The 20,361-nt window shown below is 40.4% G+C and overlaps 1 protein-coding gene across 6 annotated transcripts in view; it reads right to left on the reverse strand.

Moving 5' to 3' along the window:
* Window positions 1–20,361, reverse strand: part of GLRA2 (glycine receptor alpha 2) — a 128,132-nt gene that overhangs the window by 26,460 nt on the left and 81,311 nt on the right. For all 6 annotated transcript variants that reach the window (XM_074606027.1, XM_074606036.1, XM_074606072.1 and 3 more), the window contains one exon: window positions 3,032–3,181. In XM_074606027.1, coding sequence (XP_074462128.1) covers window positions 3,032–3,181 — 150 coding nt within the window. The remainder of the gene's footprint in view (window positions 1–3,031; window positions 3,182–20,361) is intronic.

Consider the following 20,361-nt stretch of genomic DNA (forward strand, 5'->3'; position numbering starts at 1 on the left):
AATATGATTATTTCTACAATAGAAAGTATCCAGAAATGAAGGCTCTACTGCTTGATATCGTAGCTCTGAATATGAACAATTTATTGCATTGTAAACCCTCTATCTTAATTTTGCCTGACTGCTTTTTTTTTGCTTTGATTTTGAAAGCTACTAATTCCCTTTACAGTGTACAAAATCCACTGAAATCATCTGCATCTTATAATCACATAACTTTACAGAGCTTGATCAAAGTCAGAGGCCCATTACAGCTCAAAAGCTGCTCAAGCAATGTTTTTGTTCTGGGAAATCAGGTCCTGAAAGATTTAAATCCTGGTCCCATTTTATTTAAAAGAATACATTTCATTTCTCAGCCACCAGTACTAAGCAGTGAGCTGCACACTAAGCTCATTTCTCTCTCCACCACTGATTTTATTACCTCCACAACTCACCCGTAATCTGGATCTATCAGCTGCTATCACATTGCTTCTGACCTGCTACACGTTACACTGTGTAAAAGATTTCAGCCCCATGGCTCTTCTCCAAGCAAATAAAAAGAAACCAATGAAATACATTTTTTCATTCATAGCTATTCATACTCCACTAAGCAGGGCTCAGGACATCACAAGGAGGAACACTGCAGGTTGACAGTTCAGGAATAAATACCATACCAATAAAAATGCATTTCATTATACATACCAAATTTTGTTGGAATGTTTTCATCTGAAAGATGACACAAAGTGGGATTTACTGTCTCAAGGCATTTCCTATGCTCCTGTCCCCCCCATTCACCCTGCATTTATACAGAACCAGGCTACTGAATATACATGCACTTTCCTTGGGCGGCTTGGAATGGGAGTGGCACAAGCAACCATGGGAAAAAGCAAGCATAAGGTTGGGCTACAAGAATGTACAACATGAAACTGCTGTTCATGCTGGGGACAGTTCTTTGTATTTTGCAGGGACATTCAGCAAAGAGAACACAAGAGACGACCAGTGATGCCATCAAAATCATCCATTTTGCTGATTTATGGCATCATTGCACATACTAAAACTCTCTCTTGCTTTCTCTTTCTCACTACAGTTTTACCCTCAAACTTGAATTGCCGATCTGATTCACTGTCCCGTAAGCTGATGACTCTTTGCTCCTCAAGCCATTCATGCGCCGCACGGACTCGACGCTTTCATTCGCAACAGTCATAGTCTGTGCCTGTCCCCAGAGTGTCAGCATAGATAGCAGCAGCAAGAATGAGAATAGCACAGCGGCAACACAACGACAAACATACACAACACGCAAAGAGAAGAATGGCTCAGTTAGAGAAGACCACCATGCAAAACAACGTGAATCACTTTCAAGGCAAAATAAACTGAGAAAATTGTGAGAGACGAATTCAAGTAAAGAGACGCAGAAAACATCTCCTGAAGAGATGGCCTTAGTGACATTATTTCCTATTTTGAAATTCATGCAACCAGATTCATAGGAAAAGTGAAAGCAAGCCTGTGAAACGGATAGGTGTCTCTTACTTCAGCAGAATATTGCCTTGTATTTAATTAGGCCATTACCCATTTTGCAAAGAATCTGTGTACTGACTGGCTTAGGATAAACACAGGTCTTCTGGTGATTTGCTTTGAAATAACTTTCTTTTAATAGTCACCAGAAAAATCATTCCCACAGCAGATGAATGACCACTTCCATGGACCAAAACCTCGTAATTTTTGAGTGATGCCAGTGGATACTACTAGTTACCAATGGTGGCATCTTGCCTACTTGTTCTTCTCTCAAGCAGACATTGTTTCCAAAACTGAAATTACAGACCCCATACAACAGCTTCTGCTGCTGCCACACTGGTTTTGGAAACAAAGGCTTCCAGTGGCAATGCCTCCAGCACGCATGCCTGCAGACGGGCAAGCATCTCTTCTCTCTCCTGTAATCTAATCTTAACGGGAATCTCAATTCACCTGACAATAATACTAAACCAGAGAGCAGCACTGAATTGCTTCCTAGAGCATCCATCAAATATTACATTAACTACAGGACATTTATTAGACATACCTGTCAAAACACAAATGCCCTGTACCATTGTTGTCATCCCTCTTGTAAAGGAAACCATTATTTGTGGCTTGAAGCACTCGTGCAGCTCAAGCAAATATTTACTTCACCTAGCAAATGCATATGTACAGAGTAAACCTAAATGTTTCTACTGATACCAAAAACCAGTGACATAGATACAGAAAAGACGAAGCCTTTATAATTGCGGGAATGATCGTAACTGGACTAAAATTCAATTTAATGTTTATTCTTGTCTTTCCATTTACCAAAGAAAAAAATCAGGGAAGATGGAAAGGCTTCCAAAAATTATTTCTAGAATGACATCTACGTTAAAAACAAGACTGTCTTCTATATTTCAGTCACTGGCATAAAATGACGTGATAATGATACTCACAAATAGGCCCTTTGTTAAAAATTTGAGGTTTGTATCAGTAACAAACTGTGAAATAGAATCTAGAGAGGAAATTCTCCTAATCCTTCTCTGTCCTTAAAGTGGCCATGTTTCCTGGTTTCACCTGGGAAAGACACCAGTTGCTGGTGGTTTAAAAGCGAGGGCAGAAATGCCAGTCGCTCTGCAATGGGCTACCCTAAGGAATCTTCCATTTTAGCCTGATTAGCTTAGGGTAGCACTAGAAAAGACAGGCCTCAGGCATGTGCTGATCTCAGCACATCTGGATGACGTCAAGGAAATACTTTTGGTCTTCTTATCTATGTCATTGCTTGCAGCCGTGGGTGCCACATAGCACAGTATTTGTAAAGGTACATCTGGCTCAGCAATTGCAAGAGAATAAAATTCTTGGAATCAGTGACCAATCTATTGACATTTATCGATAACTTCATAAGCTGCAAATAAACTCAGCTCTTTCTCAAGGAGTAAATCACTCAAAAGGAAACTTTAGAATGAGACTCCGCTACAAGGGCAAGAAGGACTGAGATAAGAAATCAACTGCACGTCAGCAGGCTGACAGGGTGGACTCAGTCACCCCAAGATAAGAGCAGCTGTACCTTGTTTTGTCTTCTTTGCCTTCTTCGAAGCCTCAGAAACTCCTTGTGCTGCCGTGAAACAAAGTTGACTGCTGCATATTCCAGTAATGCAGCAAAGACAAAGAGAAGGCACACGGCCATCCAGATGTCAATAGCTTTTACATAGGAGACCTAGAAAGAAATAGGACACAGCATGTTATCTTTCAAACTTCTTCGTAAGCTGAAGATATTGACATGAAGAAATAAACACAATTCTGCACAACATGAGTTCCAGTTGTTCAAAGAGATGTGGTTCTTCTTGTTTTGTGTTTTGGCTTGTTAGTTTACTGGCTTATAATAAATAAATAATCCAGCTATTAATGGAAGTGTATGCCTACAAAGAATACACAAATTATGAGCTACTGCCTTTAGAATTAATCTAACAAAATGCAAGTGCTCCTATAGTCACAATCACAGCTTGTCAGAAAGAATACGTATTTGTGACACAGGGCGTGATACAATACTTATTGAAAAACAACTCAATAAAGCTTATAATTATCACCTTTTTCATCTTTTATGAACCAATTACTGTATTAATTAATTAGCTATGTTTGGTATACATAGCCTCAAAGTAAACTCAGGCTACTGTATCCTATGGGTTGATATGACTTTACCAATTAAATATTAGATCCTAGTTGCTTGACCTTTATCCAACAACTCTATAAGAAAAACAAATCTTCATAGATATTATCTACTACAAATACCCAAATACCAGATGCCTCTGTTTGATTAAAAGCCTATTTTGATTTGAATTGACTTGTTCACAGTAAAATCAGATATATTACGGTACTGCAATTTCACAAGATTTTTATCATCTTACCCGCACTGGGCCAAACAGTAGCCAATTAATGAGCTATGCACTATGCATATCAAAGGTACATTGTTCTCCATAGCTGTATTTGGTCTCTGCCTTTCTTTGTAGTCTTGCAGTTCTTAAGCAGAGATCTTATGATTAGGCAACAGCAGGTTGTCTCATTTGTTTATCAGGTATTACATCCAGGGCGGAATTAAAATCATCTGACTTTTAGTGTCTACAACATACACATGAGCTAGTTGCCTAAAGTACTTTGATATAACAAAATCAAGGAATGAGGAACAGCAGGCATTTCTAGGATGTAATGCATCTGAATCATTTTAGACGTCTTCTCTAGGATGAGATGAATAACACCCAAATAGTGCTTCTTCATCTTCGTGTCTGTAAAGTGGAGCTTATAACCACTGAGTAAGCATAGATACATGAGGCTTTACCCAGTTGTCTAAATAAATAAAGTAAAGTACCACATACAGCCACATTAGGGACCTAGCCTCCATTTGCTAAATCATGACATCCAACAGAGCACAAATCTCCAGTATCATACAAACCAGTCCTCTGGAGATATCTCAGATACCAAAGGTCACCTCAAATGGCACCACCATACAACTGAATCAAGACAAGCAAAATGGATCATACCTAAACCCTGAAAAATTATAATCAAAGGTATTTAACATCTGAATAATGCCCTGCAGGCCAAACGTTCTGATGCGGTCAAAACATACAGTGGTCTGAAAAAAGAGTAGAAAAGGATATGTTGTGCATCTAACACTCTAATGTTTAGGAGACCCAATCTCCACCTTGGGAAGCTCCATCTCTACCCTTTGCACACACTATTTAAAATGACCTTGCTGTTATGGTCATGGCTACCTTTTCATGAGGAAAGGAAGCACACCTATTTCAGTAGATTTTGCTCCTATTTACCATGTTCTTGAATGGTATGCCTTTTCAAAATCTGTAGAACATTTTTTGTTAATGTCAAATGGAATATATTGCACTAGGTGCTCCAACAAGCAATACGAGCAGAGGAACTAGCATTTAAAGCATGGCATGAAGGATGCAGAGCTTCATCCTGCAGATCCTGAACATGAAGCAGGACATTTTAGAGGAGCCAAGTACTGTTATTCAGCCTGCATCACGGGAACACACATTTCAGTAGCTGAGCCTATAGTGCAGCTCCACTCTGCAGTGCCCACAATACAACATGCATAGGCTGAGATGGAAGAGGAGGATTTAGCAGGCTGAGGCGACACTATGAATCTGTGCCTTTCAATTAGGTACACAGCAGGTACGCCTTTCTCTCTCCCACACATAAAAAAATTTTACAAGTTACGTATTTACTGAGCAGCTGTGAAACCCAGTGAAAACTCGACAATGTCCCAGACACTCTATGCCACAGGCTGAGGCGCAGTAGGAATCAAGTCACTGTAATTTCTGTAAAATGCAGCTGAGTTTAGATTGTTTGTTACCTTCCTTGAAGGGGCAGCTTGTTTTCCTTTACAAATGCCCTTAGGAAATGTATTAGACATGCATAAACAGCTGGACTGTGCTGCCAGAGACGGCACAATGCAGGGAGATGAAGCCACAAGAATCAGCATTTCTGACGGTGCAAATCCTGTCCTAGTGGGCATAAAGCACGCAGGGCAAAATAATAAAGGAAGCCCTGAGTTAGCCTTCCTGCCACTTATACAGTGCTGCCGTAAATGGCATCCGCACAATTGCTGAGACAGCTGGATTATTTTAACTCCAGCCTGCTGGGTTGGTATCAGAGGATCACGACATACTTGGCAGGTATGTAGCTTGCTTTATTGTTTAGCCATTGCCATACTATGGCACAGCTTTAAATGAGAAAACAGAAAGCAATTGCTTCCAACAACACATTCAAATTAAATAAATGGAAAAGTCCCGTAATGAGTGAAAGCTGACCCCTTTGTTTTCAAATCACTTTATGTAATTTTATCTATGTATCTCATGATGTGCAGAATTATGCTGCTAAAAGCCTAAAAAACCATGCAATTTTCTGAAGACAGACTATTTTCTAGCCACCCCTATGAATGGAAAATGGTGTAGATCTACTACAGCAAGCCTAGGAGGGCCTCGCCTGGTACACGCTTCCAAAGAAGTCATAAAGTGAATGCCCAGATTGTACACTAAAAATTTGGTATTTATAACATGCACAGTGCAAAGTTTCGGTGGATTTTAGGGTCTCTGTCTGCTTCAGCTGACTTTAACTTGTGTCTTCCTTCAACTAGGAAATGGTCACATCTACCAGATTGCAGACTGATCTGAAGTGGAGCTCTCTCAAACACCCCTGCTGAACCTGTTCCACCTTGTATGAAAACATTTAAAAATACATTGGCTTGAGGACTGGCAACACAGTTTCCCCTTCCTAGATGTAAATCTTAAGCAGTGGAATATGAAGTCATTCTCTGTCCCTGCATCCCAAACGCATGCAGGAACCAAGAAGGCCCTAACACAAGAGTATTCCATGGTGCTTTAACAATTTCCTCAGTGAGATGAGCACAGAAAGGATGTGAATTTGATCTGCACATTCCAGGTGAGTGCTATAACCGCTTGCCTACCAGATGCTGTAGCTTCTTACCGCAGTGTCTCGTGTGTCAATTAAATGCTTTTTTCTAGGAGCTCCTCATCCATTTCTCACTAAACTCCACAGGAAACTTTCCATTCTGAGGCTCTAGTGTGTATCTCATTCCTAGGTTCTTATTTTTCCTTTGCACTGTACAAGGAACCTTTCACATCTAATTTTCAGTTAAAAATATTGCTGAATTACATGCTCATAGGAGCTGGGGTCTGCGAAACTGAGAAACTTTGTGATATCACAGGCACATCCATTGCTTTGGGAGATTCTCCCACCAAAATCAAAAACAGAGTTACCAGATATGTGGGTTTTTTTCCCAGATCATAGCATAGCATAAAACTTTTATGTTTGCTCAGCTAAAACACCTAGATCACCTGCTTTGGTAAGGACTCATCAATGAATATTGTATCCCTAGATTCCTTAACTACCACGTCCATGTTCCATGCTCCATAGTCACTACTGTCACTATACAAGTCAGTATAGGCCCAGATTTTTTTGGAGAAGGTTTCGTCTCACCTAACTTAAAACATGTTATGTGTATGTGTTTTTTTTTTAAATTAATGGTAAGAAATAAGCATTTTTAGGACAAAATGCATCTAAGTGGAAGGTAGATATCTATACTACAGTCAAACGAACCGTACCCTAAAAATAGCAGTCTCTCATTTTTGACCAAGACTGTAGTTTTTGATGGCTATTTCTGCTATATATGTCTGCTTGATATAGGCCAACTTTGGTTAGATAAAGCCTCTGTTAGCTCATATCTTGATGTAATCCTAAATAGAATAGACCAGAATAACAGAAGTTACCCCACACAAGCGTATGTAACAGAGACTGTTACCTGAGGATTTGCCACCTTTCCCACAATTTCACACACAGGGCAGAACACAAGATCTGCAGTAATACTACAAATGCAGACTTGACATTATCAAGCTACCAAGTATAAAATGAAAAATTAGTGGTGATTGTTTTTTTCAAAGGTAGACCTTGTAAAAATTCCTCTGAAAAGCCTGTAGCCCCAACATAAGTTCCAGCACTTTTATGAGCGGGTATTTGGAAACTCTGCCTCATTCAGCATCATCGTGTTCAGAAAGAACAATAAGATTTTCTTGCCCTTTTCTTTCTTTAAATAGCTGCTCCATTTTTTACTGCATGTTGCAGAGCTTCGTCTCTAACGTTGTTTGGGAGGAGGGGATTCAATGGCTCCCACCAATAAAACCATAAATTATATCAATTATTCAGATACTCTGTAAATGTTTTAGGGCCAGTTAATGAGAGAACGTTTTCAGAGTGAGACCCGTCTGCACCAAGAGCCAAGTATGATAAGGTTAACCATAGTAAATGTGATAAAGGAACTCCTTTCCTTTCATAATTTCCCTCATTTGTTATTTGGCCGTGCCCACTATGTAAATAAAAGACCAGTTTATGCTCTATACAGCACTGCTGTAGCATCAATGAAGCAAAATTCCTGGAAATGAAAGTCCAAGGAGGATTACACCATTAATGATGATTTTGTAAAGATTAAACCTTCCACTTTTACAGCTCTTTTTATTTTAGCACTGTGACCCTCTCACAGCTTCTGGGTACCTTTTGGCATATTGCCATGTGTCACCACCAGAATGAAACATGCTTTTGTGGAGACAAGCCAGGGAAAAACATGGTCATGGGTCCTGCAGCTGAGCAGCTGTCATTTGTCGACATTTGTGAATCAACCCAAATGTGGAGCTCTATTTCTGCTACAGCACCAGCCTCATGAGACTCCAGACAACTGCTTTGACTCTCTGATTCTGTTGAACAGGTGTAAAATGGAAATAAAGACACAGCCATTCTCTCCCAGACTTCTGCATTGTGAAAATAACTTCAATATGCAGTGCAAGGTGCAAGCCTGTGTTAAAAAACATATATTCACTTATTTTGGTTGATAGGATCTCATGAAAACAAAATCTTTGACTTGTGATATGAAGCCCCAAGCCTCTGCTTTTGCACAACACCACATTCTAAGCAAGACTTTTTTTAAAGAAGAAAATTTTCAGCTACTGTTACAATTTGAAATTAGTTTCTCCTATGCAGTAAAAGAATCTCTTGGGGAAAAAGGTTTCAGAGAATTTTTCAGGTTGGAAATATGAAACAGAACAAAGTAACATTTTAAATCAAAACTGAAACAAAAGTTATGTAAAACTGCCTTCCAGTACAAGGCATTGATGTTATATTAAATTTCACTTTCTTTTTTAAACCAAAGCAGTAACACGGAATTCTACCGTCATAAAACTTACTGGATTTTTTTTTTTCAGATCTTGAATTCATAAAGAAATTGATAGCTCTTTCTTATATATCAGCTTTATATAGCTGAAGCTGGTTTCATCACAATTTCCAGGCAGAAAAGTTTCTGAACGAAGAACATGTTGTCAGCTGCTATTATAGGGAAATATTTTCTTTTTGTCTCACTCTTACTCTGGAGCTTTTTTTTCACCAAAGTGTTTCACCCCATGAAATATCATCATTCTAAAACAAATTCATACCAGAAAATGCAGATTACTTTCCCAGTCCTAAAAGCTCGGTCATTTCATACTATTCTGTTGTTGCAACACTTTCCAGCTACTTATCCTTCACACCGTGCAATTTTAAAGGTTCATAGTCACTGTGCAATACCTTGATGGGTCAGGTCAACAAGACTTTTTAACTTAGTGGACATTATGGCATAAAACAGTAAGTGGTTTAGATTCCACCAAGTTTAAAATGGAATTGTTTGCCTGGTACGGAAATCTTCATGAAGTATTCAGGAGAGGTCAAGTAAAGCAACTGTCCATCACAGCTGCTTTGGGACCTGCTCTTGAAGGGGGCTGCTTCTGCAGGGTGGGGAATGAGAACAAAAGCTTTCATCTTCCACACTGTGGTAAATGTTTGTTTGCCTCTTCAAGACTTTAATGTCCCTATTCTTTCCATAATGTACTTTGCAATGAAAAAAGTTAAGCAATCAATCAGAGCTACTATTCTGTTACTGGTCAATAAGCACTTGTAATATGGGACAGATTTTGATGGGAGATCGTTCATTGATGAATGAATCCTGGGGAAGTTGTAGGTGTCCTTCATCAGCTCATTTACTGCATTGCTAGGTGGCTTGGGAAAACAACCAGCCTGGCTGGTGGCCTCCTTTCCTTTTGAGGTGAAATGGGGTTAAAATCAAGTCCCAGATGTCCCACCCAAGAACAAAGCTACTGCCCTCAGAGTAAAATGCCTGTTCTGAGATGATGACATAACTGATTTGGTTGGTGTGTTGGATGTATGAAAAAATGATAATATTTGGTGAATGTGCAACACACTTTTCCCAGTTATTTTAATAAAACAACTCGTGGGTTTTTTTTTAATCGACCAAAATACTTTGTTCAACTCTTTTTTCTTCTTTTTTTCAGGAACATCTACTTCATCTTCCATTTTTAAATGAAATGTGAGCAATTTTCAAAGTAAAACAAGAAACAAGAAGAAATATTTAATCTAAAAATGCTGAAACAAACTCTCCCACCCTCCCTCCATTATTCAGATTCCATCTGAAAGTATCCACCTAACTCAGCAGGGACTCACAAGTTGTTCCAGTCACCCAAAATTGCCTTTTTCAGTGAATAAACTATTCATACAAAATTTCTTGCTCTATTTCTATCGCTGGTTCTGCCAAGTCATGAGATGCTAAACCTCCCACCCACTGCTGATGCAGAACTAAATGCTGACTGCACTCAAGCCAGGGAAAGTATGGGAACCATTTATGGTTTGTTTTTCCTTCAAAGATGAAGGAAAATTTTCTTCAGGTCTTTGAAGACGATCAGAGAGTTAAGGTTTTTACAAAGATGCTCAGAGAGAGGACCCTGGGCAGGGGCCAGAAGGGGTGATCACAGATGTGCAACACAATTCACTAATACAGCTAGTAGCTATTTTTGTTGTGCTAACCAGGCCAAGATGCCGCAGATACAGTACTGGTTTGTGAGCGGTGACTGCTATCACTGTGCCCGTTCAATCCTACTCCCACCGGAGAGAGCGAGCAAGATGCTCCCCACCTTCAGAGTAGGGCTGGCCCCCAAGAAACTGCAGGTATTACCCAACACTTTGTGAATGTCTGCAACACATGGCTAACACCTGATTCAGATGACGAAGGACTGCGTTATAGTATGTCCTGCAGGGCGCGATAAAAGGAGCACAGAGCAGTAACTGCACACCAGAGACTGGTATTTCTTTAAATTATGTAACTGTACTCTATATGACACATTACAAAAAAAAGTAAACTTGTGTTCCAGGTAAAGGAAAGCCATTCTAGAGAACCAGTAAAATATTTCTTTTTAGCATGGGCTGTGTCTATTCATACTTTACGATCTTTCTTCTCAAACAGCATATTTCCACCCTCGAAAAATGTAATCCCATAAATACAGAATCAGTTATCAGATTGGTGAAGCCAAGACTGCTTGTTTTTCCTTCCCCAGAGCGTATGACGTATTGGCATATTCATCATGTGTCATTTTGTGCAATCATACGGTGTAGTTGCCTTGTATTTCCCATTCCTGACAATTCATTCTTTCTGTACAGGAAATTTAGACAGAATGTACCATTTCCACTTCAAAAGCCCTTGACTTCCTTGAAAATAGTGTGACTGTTTTTCAGACATAAAGAAAAAAAATAATATCTGAGCAATAGCTTAAGGCAGTTCTTCTAACCAAGCAGGTTACAGCTGAGAAGAGAGTCTTGTGCTTTGGACAGATAACAGTGCTGGTGTTCAGCTTGGGAGCAAACTGGGGCATTTTATTATGCATGGATAATGCAGGGACGGGCTGACCTTTGCTACTGGGAATGAAGTAGCACTAATTGAAATTGTAACCAGGGTCAAAAGCCCACTTTTGCAAACAGGTAGTGAACTGTGTGTTGTGTCAATTTTCACTAAGATGAGAATAAAGTGAAATGTCTCTTATATCTAGGCCAGGAGTTCAAGTCTAGCTCAGACCACTACAGAAATAGTTAACAAGAAGGTACAGAAGGGAAATGCTGAATTATTTGGAAACAGGAGCTTCTGGCGGCCCTCCCCAATGTACTCTACAGTAGTGTTGCAGACCGTGGCAGCTAACCCATCCCCCCATGTCATTGTCAGAGATGGGATGGGTTCGTCAGTTCTCAGACAACCCAGTAAGACCCACGATCTGCGCTTGAGCTGTCTCAGAAAGAAACCTGAAACACCAAGCATCGGCTTCTTGCCACTAGTATTTGGCACATCTCTGCTCTTTTACTCAGTCCCACTTTTTATGTTTTGTCATCTTCTTTATCCAAGAAATTGATCTTGAATAAGAGCTTACAACCATTTGATTAAGTGTTTTTCTTTTTTCCTTCAAAACCAAGCAGACAGAATCACAGAATCACAGAACTGTAGGGGCTGGAAGGGACCTCTGGAGATCATCTAGTCCAACTCCCCTGCCAGGGCAGGGTCACCTAGAGCAGGCTGGACAGGAACGCATCCGGGCAGATTTTGAGTATCTCCAGAGAAGGAGACTCCACCACCTCTCTGGGCAGCCTGTTACAGTGCTCTGTCACCATCAAAGTAAAGAACAGTTTTTCCTCATGTTGAGATGGAATTTCCTGTGTCCCCATTTGTGCCCATTGTCCCTTGTCCTGTCACTGGGCACCACTGAGAAGAGCCTGGACCCATCCTCTTTACACCTGCCCTTTAGATATTTACGAGCATTGATGAGCTCCCCTCTCAGTCTTCTCTTCTCCAGGCTAAACAGACCCAGGTCTCTCAGCCTTTCCTCATAAGAGAGGTGCTCCTGTCCCTTGACCATCTGGACTCTCTCCAGCAGTTCCCTGTCCTTCTTGAACTGCGAGGCCCAGAACCGGACACAGTACTCCAGATGCAGCCTCACAAGGGCAGAGTAGAGGGGGAGGATGACTTCCAATAAAGCTTTCTACAGTCAAAGGGAAAACCAATCCTCCTGCCTCCACAAGAAAACTATGACTCTGTGTGCACATAGATGCCCCACAGGTTGCTACAGCATCTCAGTGCCCCACCAATTAATCCTTCTGGTTTGACTTGTGAATAAAGCAAGCTTATGTTGGCAGAAATAAAATAAATAGTTCCAATATTTGTGACATTTCTTGTGTATGGACCAAAGAAAGTAATCAACAGATTGGTGGAGCCATGGTGATCAGTTTATGAAGGTGACAAATAAGGATTGATGTCTCTGCTACAAGGAAGCAGCTTCTTATTGTTAAGTAATTGGAAGACATTTATCACACAGAAACACCCCCATATCCAGCTGGGATCAGTGCAAATTGAGAATTATATATGGCTGCATTAAGACACAGGCAAATAAACGTACAGGCAGACTTTGTAGCTAGATGACAATGTCAGTCTCGGGTCTCATTCACAGTAGAACTTTCTGTCTCTTCCTCCCTAGTGAAATCAACAGATAAGATTTCTTTAATGCCATTAAATGCCCACTTGACTACTTGGACTCTAAGTGGTAAATTCTTCAGTGGATGAGAGCTTGGATAAAAACAATCACCAAGGAGAAAAAAACTGAGGAAGATTAAAGAGGAGCCACAAAACCATGATTGCATGATTGCTAGCAAGAACCGCTGGCAGGATTTTGAAACAATGTCATTAAATTCATAAACAGAGTAAAATGCTGATACTTACCAAAGGAGCATTTATATTTAAGATTCATTTGAAATAAGAAGCCAGTTTGGTCTGAGTACAGCCAGAGTGCCTATTTCTAAAATGCCAGCTTTTCCGCTGTGATTACAGTTTTCTGAAATTTTTTTTTTTGTTTGGGTTAGTTTTGTTGTTTTGCTTTTTTTTTTTCCAAACCGAGCATTAAGTCAGGTTCAGAAAACCTTTCCATTTCCTCTGTAGATCCAAAAGCGCCTCAGCCACCTCAGGTGAAAAGTAATCTTCATTCAGCTCAGCCTCAGCCATGCCAGATGCAGTTATTACCTCTGCTACCCAGTTAGGAAGAATTGCACCAAATTGCATTATTCTTTGACCTTTGAAGAGTTAACTGACTCAGTGAATGACTGTTATCAAATAACAAGTCAGGATTTCATTTTTGTAGCAATAGGAACAAATCTCTTCCTTTCATGTAAAGTGGGTAAGGATCGCAGAACTGACGGATGGCAGTAGTGGATAGCTACTATGGTCAATATCAAGAACATTTGCACCTATACGTACATTTTTAGGTATTATTTTTCCACTGGATAGCATGAAAATTGTGTTAAAGCTCAGGTGACTGCAGAACATTCTACAACATCCTCTCTGGGCTGTATTTCCTATTGTAGTCACAACTATGCGAACCATTAAAAGTGATCCCATTCATTGAACCAAACAAAAACCTAAAATTAGAAAAAGGATGCCTAGGGCAAAATGCTTTTTTTTTCTTTCACTCTTGGTCTCTGCTGTTTGTCAATAGAGACTTGATTTCCTAGTTCTTCCCTAAGATTATACTCCTAAATTCTGGATTGCTTAGGACTTGCAATGTAATTTGGTGGGAAAAGGCATTTGTTTGTTTGTTGTTTTTTTTTTTTTTTATGATTGCCAGTCTCTTTAGATTAGAGATGGCCAAACTAAATTAATCCTTTGGTCACAGAAAATTGCCTTACCAATACTAAATATAACATGAGAGTAAACCAACTGAGAATGGGATCGTCCATTACATTGCTCAGTATCTCCATACACCTCTTTCTTGACTATTGCTTGACCTGAGTCAGAAGAATCATTCTTAATTATTCTTTTGGCTCTGTATTCTGAATTGCTACCTTCATCTGATTAAACTGAAAGGAAAAAAATGGATTATTTGTGGATAATTTAAGCATCATGCAACTAACAATAATGGTGCAAGAAATAGATCTGTATATGTCCACCAAATTATTCTCTTTCTATCTTTGGAAAAAAAAAAAAAAAAAAAATATCCTTAGAAAAAGATCCCGAAGCTGACATCAAAGAAAACATAGGCTCAGAAGGGATAACATGGTCCAATTCCAATTGTAAGTGTGAGTCATATTTCATGTACAGTAAAGCACTTAAGGAAATGCAGAATTGAAAGAGGATGTACAATGGGAATATGGCAACGGTGAAAATGTACGTAGAAAGAAATTGATGTCTGAATGTTAATAAGCATAGAGAAAGAAAATGGTACAAAGAAGGCAGGTTAAAGGAAAGAAAATGGAATTCAAATAAAGGGGGGAGTGAACAGCAGCATCTGGCAAGATTTAATCTTTTTTTCAAAATTTCACTGAATCAATTTCCATATTCTAAAGGGATCAGAGCTTCCACATTAGTGTGAATGTACCTGTCACACACACAAATTAGCTCAAGCCCTTAGGCTTAGGACCTGGGATCAAATCTGCGCTTGGTGAAACACGGGCTGCATGCCCAGACTGCTGGTTTGTGGAAGGTCACCTCGCTCAGGACGGTGCAGAAAGCCAAGCACTTCATCCTTTCCCATGGACTGTTCCACCCAAGGACCTGTCTGACCCATTCTGTAGGTCCCACTAACCAGCTCCAGACCGTCAACCTGCACTACCTCTTTGGAAGAAAAAGGCTGGGATGAGGGCTCATATCGCACCGGGTTTCGTGATAGAAGGAGACCCACGCAGCAGGTTTGAAGCAAGGTACTGGCAAGTACCTCCTTCCCTGTTTTTCCTGTTCATGTTCTTTGAACAGATCCTTCTGTTCTCTTTTCTAAAATCAAGTAGCACTTCCTAATCAAAATCTACCTGTCCTTTCTGTCCAGAGATGTCTAACCAATTAACGTTTGCTAAATGAATTCTGGTTTCGATACACTTGTAGAAGGCCAGCAATGGAACAAAAAAGCAGGAAACAACAGCACAGGAACACATCATTGTAGGTTCCCTTTTGTGCTCATGTAGAACCACCAGGAACCCCTGCGAGGACTCACCAGATGCGTCTCAAGTCCTCACCAGGACTCACTGAAGCACAGAAGAGACAGTGTCATCTTTCACTCTCATTTTCTGCTGCAGATTCTGATTATTTGTAATAGTTTACTGGTGGTCTGCTACTAACATTGAAACTCAGAATACAATTCTCTCCTTGGCAATTCAAGAGACAAAATAATCTGTTGATTTATAGTAAAAATTGGGCCTCTCAAATTCTGAGACTTTGCTTCCAAGCAGAGTCTTGTACTAAGGTTTTGTTTGCAGCTATTGCGTTTTTCACCGAATTTCATTTTCACCTGGGCTGTAAATCCAAGTACTTTCTGAATCATACTGCAACATTAAATTGTCTCCAGGATTCTCATACTAAGAGTTTTCTTCAAAATAGTACCATTGCACAGCAAGGCTGAGTGAAGTCATTTAGGACAGTTAGGAATCAAGTGCAAATACATAAAAAAGGCAATAGCTAAGAACATCATCCCTTCTCACTGAAAGATGTTTATGCAGAAGCCTTCTAGCCATGCAGTCTTGTGTTTGGGGCATATCTATATTCCCTTCTCAGCTTAACTTTGAGCCAAAGTACTGGACATTCATAACAGGAGAATACTTTTCTGAAGGTTTTTTGATTGCTTAGCCTAAAGTCCAATGTTTATTCCTATAAACTGCTCTTTCTTCCTCATCCATTTTCTCATCCCAGAGTGGGTGCGTTTGTTCTGTACCTGTCTGCAGTTGTAGTTAAAGCATCCAGAGACTCTCCAAGGAACAGGAAATAAGAGCAACATTGAGCACTAGCAATGCCCACAGCGCTCTCAGTACCAGTGGCTGAGGCAGTCTAGAGCACGGATGGAGAGCTGTATGCAGGATCATGCGGGCACATCTCAGAAAGGCTGCTGTTGGCCCTGGAGGTTCAAAGCACCACAGCCCAAGAAAGAGGAATGGTTTTCACGTCAGTCTGATGCCACGTGCTCAAGACTTGTTGAAGACTGTTGCCCCTTGGCAAGCAAAAGCTTGCTGGCTGCTTGCAGGATGACTTCATGATACTGACAGATGCATGCTCACCTTACAAAAAAGGCTGGAGAAATCCTGGAGGGAGCTGGCAATTCTATATCTACTGAGCATATCACTGCTGCTCAGTGAATATTCCCAGTGAAGATTGCTCATCTGAGCAGGAAGCAGGGAATCAATCACTTTGGTTCTCTTAGTTCTATTTGCAATTTTATAGGCCCTGGCATATCATGTATTGGGTTATATCCTTCCTGCAAGTGTGGCATTATAATTCATGGTATAGGTCCCTTTACTTCTTTTTTTGTGTGCTCCTAGTTTGTGTCAAGTGCTGTGTCTGTCAAACAGTGAATAGGTGAGGTTGACCCTCCTACAAGGAGGGGAGACTGCTGCATCCTTGGGGAACTGCTAATCCTGCTCAAATGGAGAAGGTTGAAAAGACTTAATGGTATGGGATCTGGAGAAACTGTACTGGGGAGAAGCCAGACACACCTCACAGATGATGGACAGTATAATTTTCTAAGACTCAGAAGGGAACAAACTGAGTTTTCTGCCACTTAAAATCATTGAGATGGCTGAAATTGAGGACATGGTAGGTAGGAGGAGAGCTGTGTGAGAACCTTTGCATTTCTGCTTAGTCTTACCTACTTGCTTTGAGTTTTCTTTATTTAAAAAAAAATAATAATTCAGCTTTTCTTGTTTTATATGTGTTCTGATGAAACGTGGGTAATTTTTAAGTTCAAAAATACTTTTAATCTTTGGCAGCATCTCATTGTGAGAAGAAGATACAGAAGATACCTCAAAGCTCTGGCTGATACAGGGTCTTGACACAGGCACCAATTTGCAAAATGAAGAGACTCTGTGCCTTTCAGCCAACTGCCCAACCTTTCATGTGTCAGACACAGAGTCCGTGGGCGTTTCCTCTGATACTCCTCTCTGTTCTCCTGGGGCTTCAGAGCAAGAAGCAAAAGCCAGCTTGTTCACCAAGAGCATAATTTACGGCTGGCCTGCAATGCCCCTGGAAAGGAGCAGCCACGGAACGCACGGGGATTCTTCCTCTTTTGAAGCCACAGACCTGGGTGCCCAGGGCCTGAATTCTGCTTTCCATCGGAGTCGGGGCCACCTGGCGCAGGTGCTGCACCGGCCCGAGTTCTGCAGGTCGGGACCAGCACACATCCAAGGCGGGAGAGAAAGGGAACAGCTTTTTCGACTTTTTGGGCAATTCTGACCTGCTCAGATGATGAGTCGTGTAATGTAAAAGAAGCTGCAAAACTGAGCCAGCCTATGCAACAGAAGACAACAGCCTATATATAAATAACAACCTATATAACTTTTCCCCTGTCAGTCCATGAGTAGCTAAAGAAGAACAAAGCTTTGATGTGAGTCATGTTAACTTCCTTTCTCTCTCTCTTTTTTTTTTTCCTAACTCTGAATGTTATAAGGAAGCTCAGAAAACACATTGGTTAGAATTTTAAACTGTGAAGATCAGGGTCAAATTACAGGTCTTTCAGGAGATATTAATGAACTGCCTAAGCCAGTAATTCTATTGCATAATTGGGAATGAACATGTATCTTCCTCGCATCATTTCGTAGCCTAACTGGTTAGTCTAGGGTAGTAATAGCTCACCACCAGCTTTCTTTCCAGCACTACATATTCTTGCAACATCGATCTGTTCCTGCTACTAGCTTAAGTGCAGGAATGCACACCTACGTCTTTTATATCCACGTGGTTATTACAAGCTCCATTTCCATTATGACTCAGCAGAATTAGCATATAATACACAGGTTTGACTCCTCTTAGATCAAAAGAAGAGTCTGCTGGTCCTGTATAGAAGCCGAGATTGTGCTGCCCTGTTAACCAGTACTTGCGTTCAGCTTTAATAAATGTATCTTTTGAAAAGTCCCTACCTCTTAATAACTCTGACCCCACTAGCAAGTTGCTGAGGAGAGTGACACATGGCTAGAAATACAGAGACACACTTCATATTTAATTTAAGAGCTATCTTTATGTCTGATAAGTTATTAATAGATGTCAGAAATTTCAGTAACACTTGCTCTATCATTATTAATTAGAGCTGTGGGGAAGTACTTGCCTGGCTGGTGAACCCTGTTAAATGTTTCTCACATGAACTGACATTTACTCACTTGTCTTTATGTTGGAGATGAAAAAGAAAACAAACAAATAAAAAAAAACAGAGAACTATTCTGTATGGAACAGTACATGTTATCAGAGAGTAGATTGCATCTGATGAGACTCAAAGACTACAAAAAAGGTCTCAGTATTTCTCTGCCCCTTTCCCCTGAAAGATCTTAATGAAGACTGCTAAAGAAGCTAAGCCACTTGCTTCTCAAAGAGTATGTGCAATGCAGGAAAACATTTCTAGTTCCATTTTACAAATAGGGAAATTAAGGTGTGCATAGAATCATCATTCTATGATGATTCTATGATTCTATACAGCAAGTACATTGCCCAGGACTACGAGAGGAGCCAGTGGCAGAGCCCTGACCAAAATCTTAATCTTTTGGCTACCACATCTGTGGTTTAGAGTCCGGATCATCCTTCCCACCTGGCTGTGAGAGGGATCCACATTGCTGGCTGTTCCACAGAACTGCCTAAATCCATGAGAACTTTCCTGGGGAGACTCTGCATCACCACCACACTGCAAATGGGATTTTTTAAAAAATGAATATTTTTATCACTGTCAGACATATCAGGAAGATAATGGGAGAAAGACAGGGAAAAAGTGTGCAATAATAGTACCTACTCCTTCTTGACTGCTACTGTCAACTTGGTTTTGGACATAACAAGCAGTGAAGAGAAAAAGATTTGGGTTTTTTTCAGTGTAGGTTGTACTCATAGTTAAGTGTTGGGATTTTTTCTTTTTTCCAGCATATGCAGCTGCAAGAGAGACTTTGCTTAAGTTGTCAATACAATATTTATTTTGTAAACATATTTGTCAAGTTTGCAACACTTACTCTGCCTAAAGGGTACCTTGAACCTAATGTTATTCCAGCTGCCATGACTTTGATTGATTGCACATCAGGAAGCTTAAGTGCAGAAAACTCCCACACAAAATCACTTTAAAGTATGGAAATTAAAATTTAAAGGCTACTTCTTTAACATGCTTCGTGTGCCAGAGCAGCCACAGACCCAGTCTGACATATGGGGGCAGCAAGGAGGAAGTGGGGCACGGCCATTCAGCCCTACTCCCACAGGACATGTCACAGGCACAAACATTGCATTAAGAGGTGCTAATGTGGGAGGGGAGCAAAGGAAAAGAGCCTCCATACCCTCCTGCTTCTAAACGCACATCTGTTTAACACCCCTAGCTGCCAATTAACTGGAAAAGAGAACAGTAAAAGCTGCAAGCAGGACCTGGTTCTCCAACAAACATGCTCCCCATATCCCTTTCATGCACACCGCATCAAAATCCATCATTGCCATACGGTTGATATTAATATGTTTTTCACCAGAGGAAGGGGTGCACACAGCATCCTCAGCCAAAGGCTTCTTATCCTTAGGGAACGTTTTCAGAGCTGCCCAGCATGTTTGACAGCAGCCTTTCCCGCACAGGACGGTCTCCACAGTGGATCTGCTGAGCTCTTGTAGAGTTCTTTGCATTCTTATCTGATGGCAGTTATTTTTAGAGTACTCCTCAATATATCTTCAGGAAGGCTGCAAGTCAGTGTTCATGTTGGCACTGGTGTTGCAATGCAGCAGGTGCATTGGCATTGGTTTTCCATTGCTACAATAAACCCTCCCAATCTCATTCCTGAGGAAAATGTCACTCTCTTACAGGGCGGGTAAATTCTTATGACTGCATTAGGTCCAATGGCCTGTGAAGTCATTCGCTATATCATACTATGTTCTTTATTTCAACTCAACTCGAGCAATGTTCCTCTCTTGGCCTTTCTTAACAACCAAATTCTCTTAAGTATTTACTTTTTTCTTTTCCACCTAATGGCTGTAGAAAGGAATAACAA

Source organism: Larus michahellis, chromosome 1, assembly GCF_964199755.1.
Source record: "Larus michahellis chromosome 1, bLarMic1.1, whole genome shotgun sequence".
Lineage (NCBI taxonomy): Eukaryota > Metazoa > Chordata > Aves > Charadriiformes > Laridae > Larus > Larus michahellis.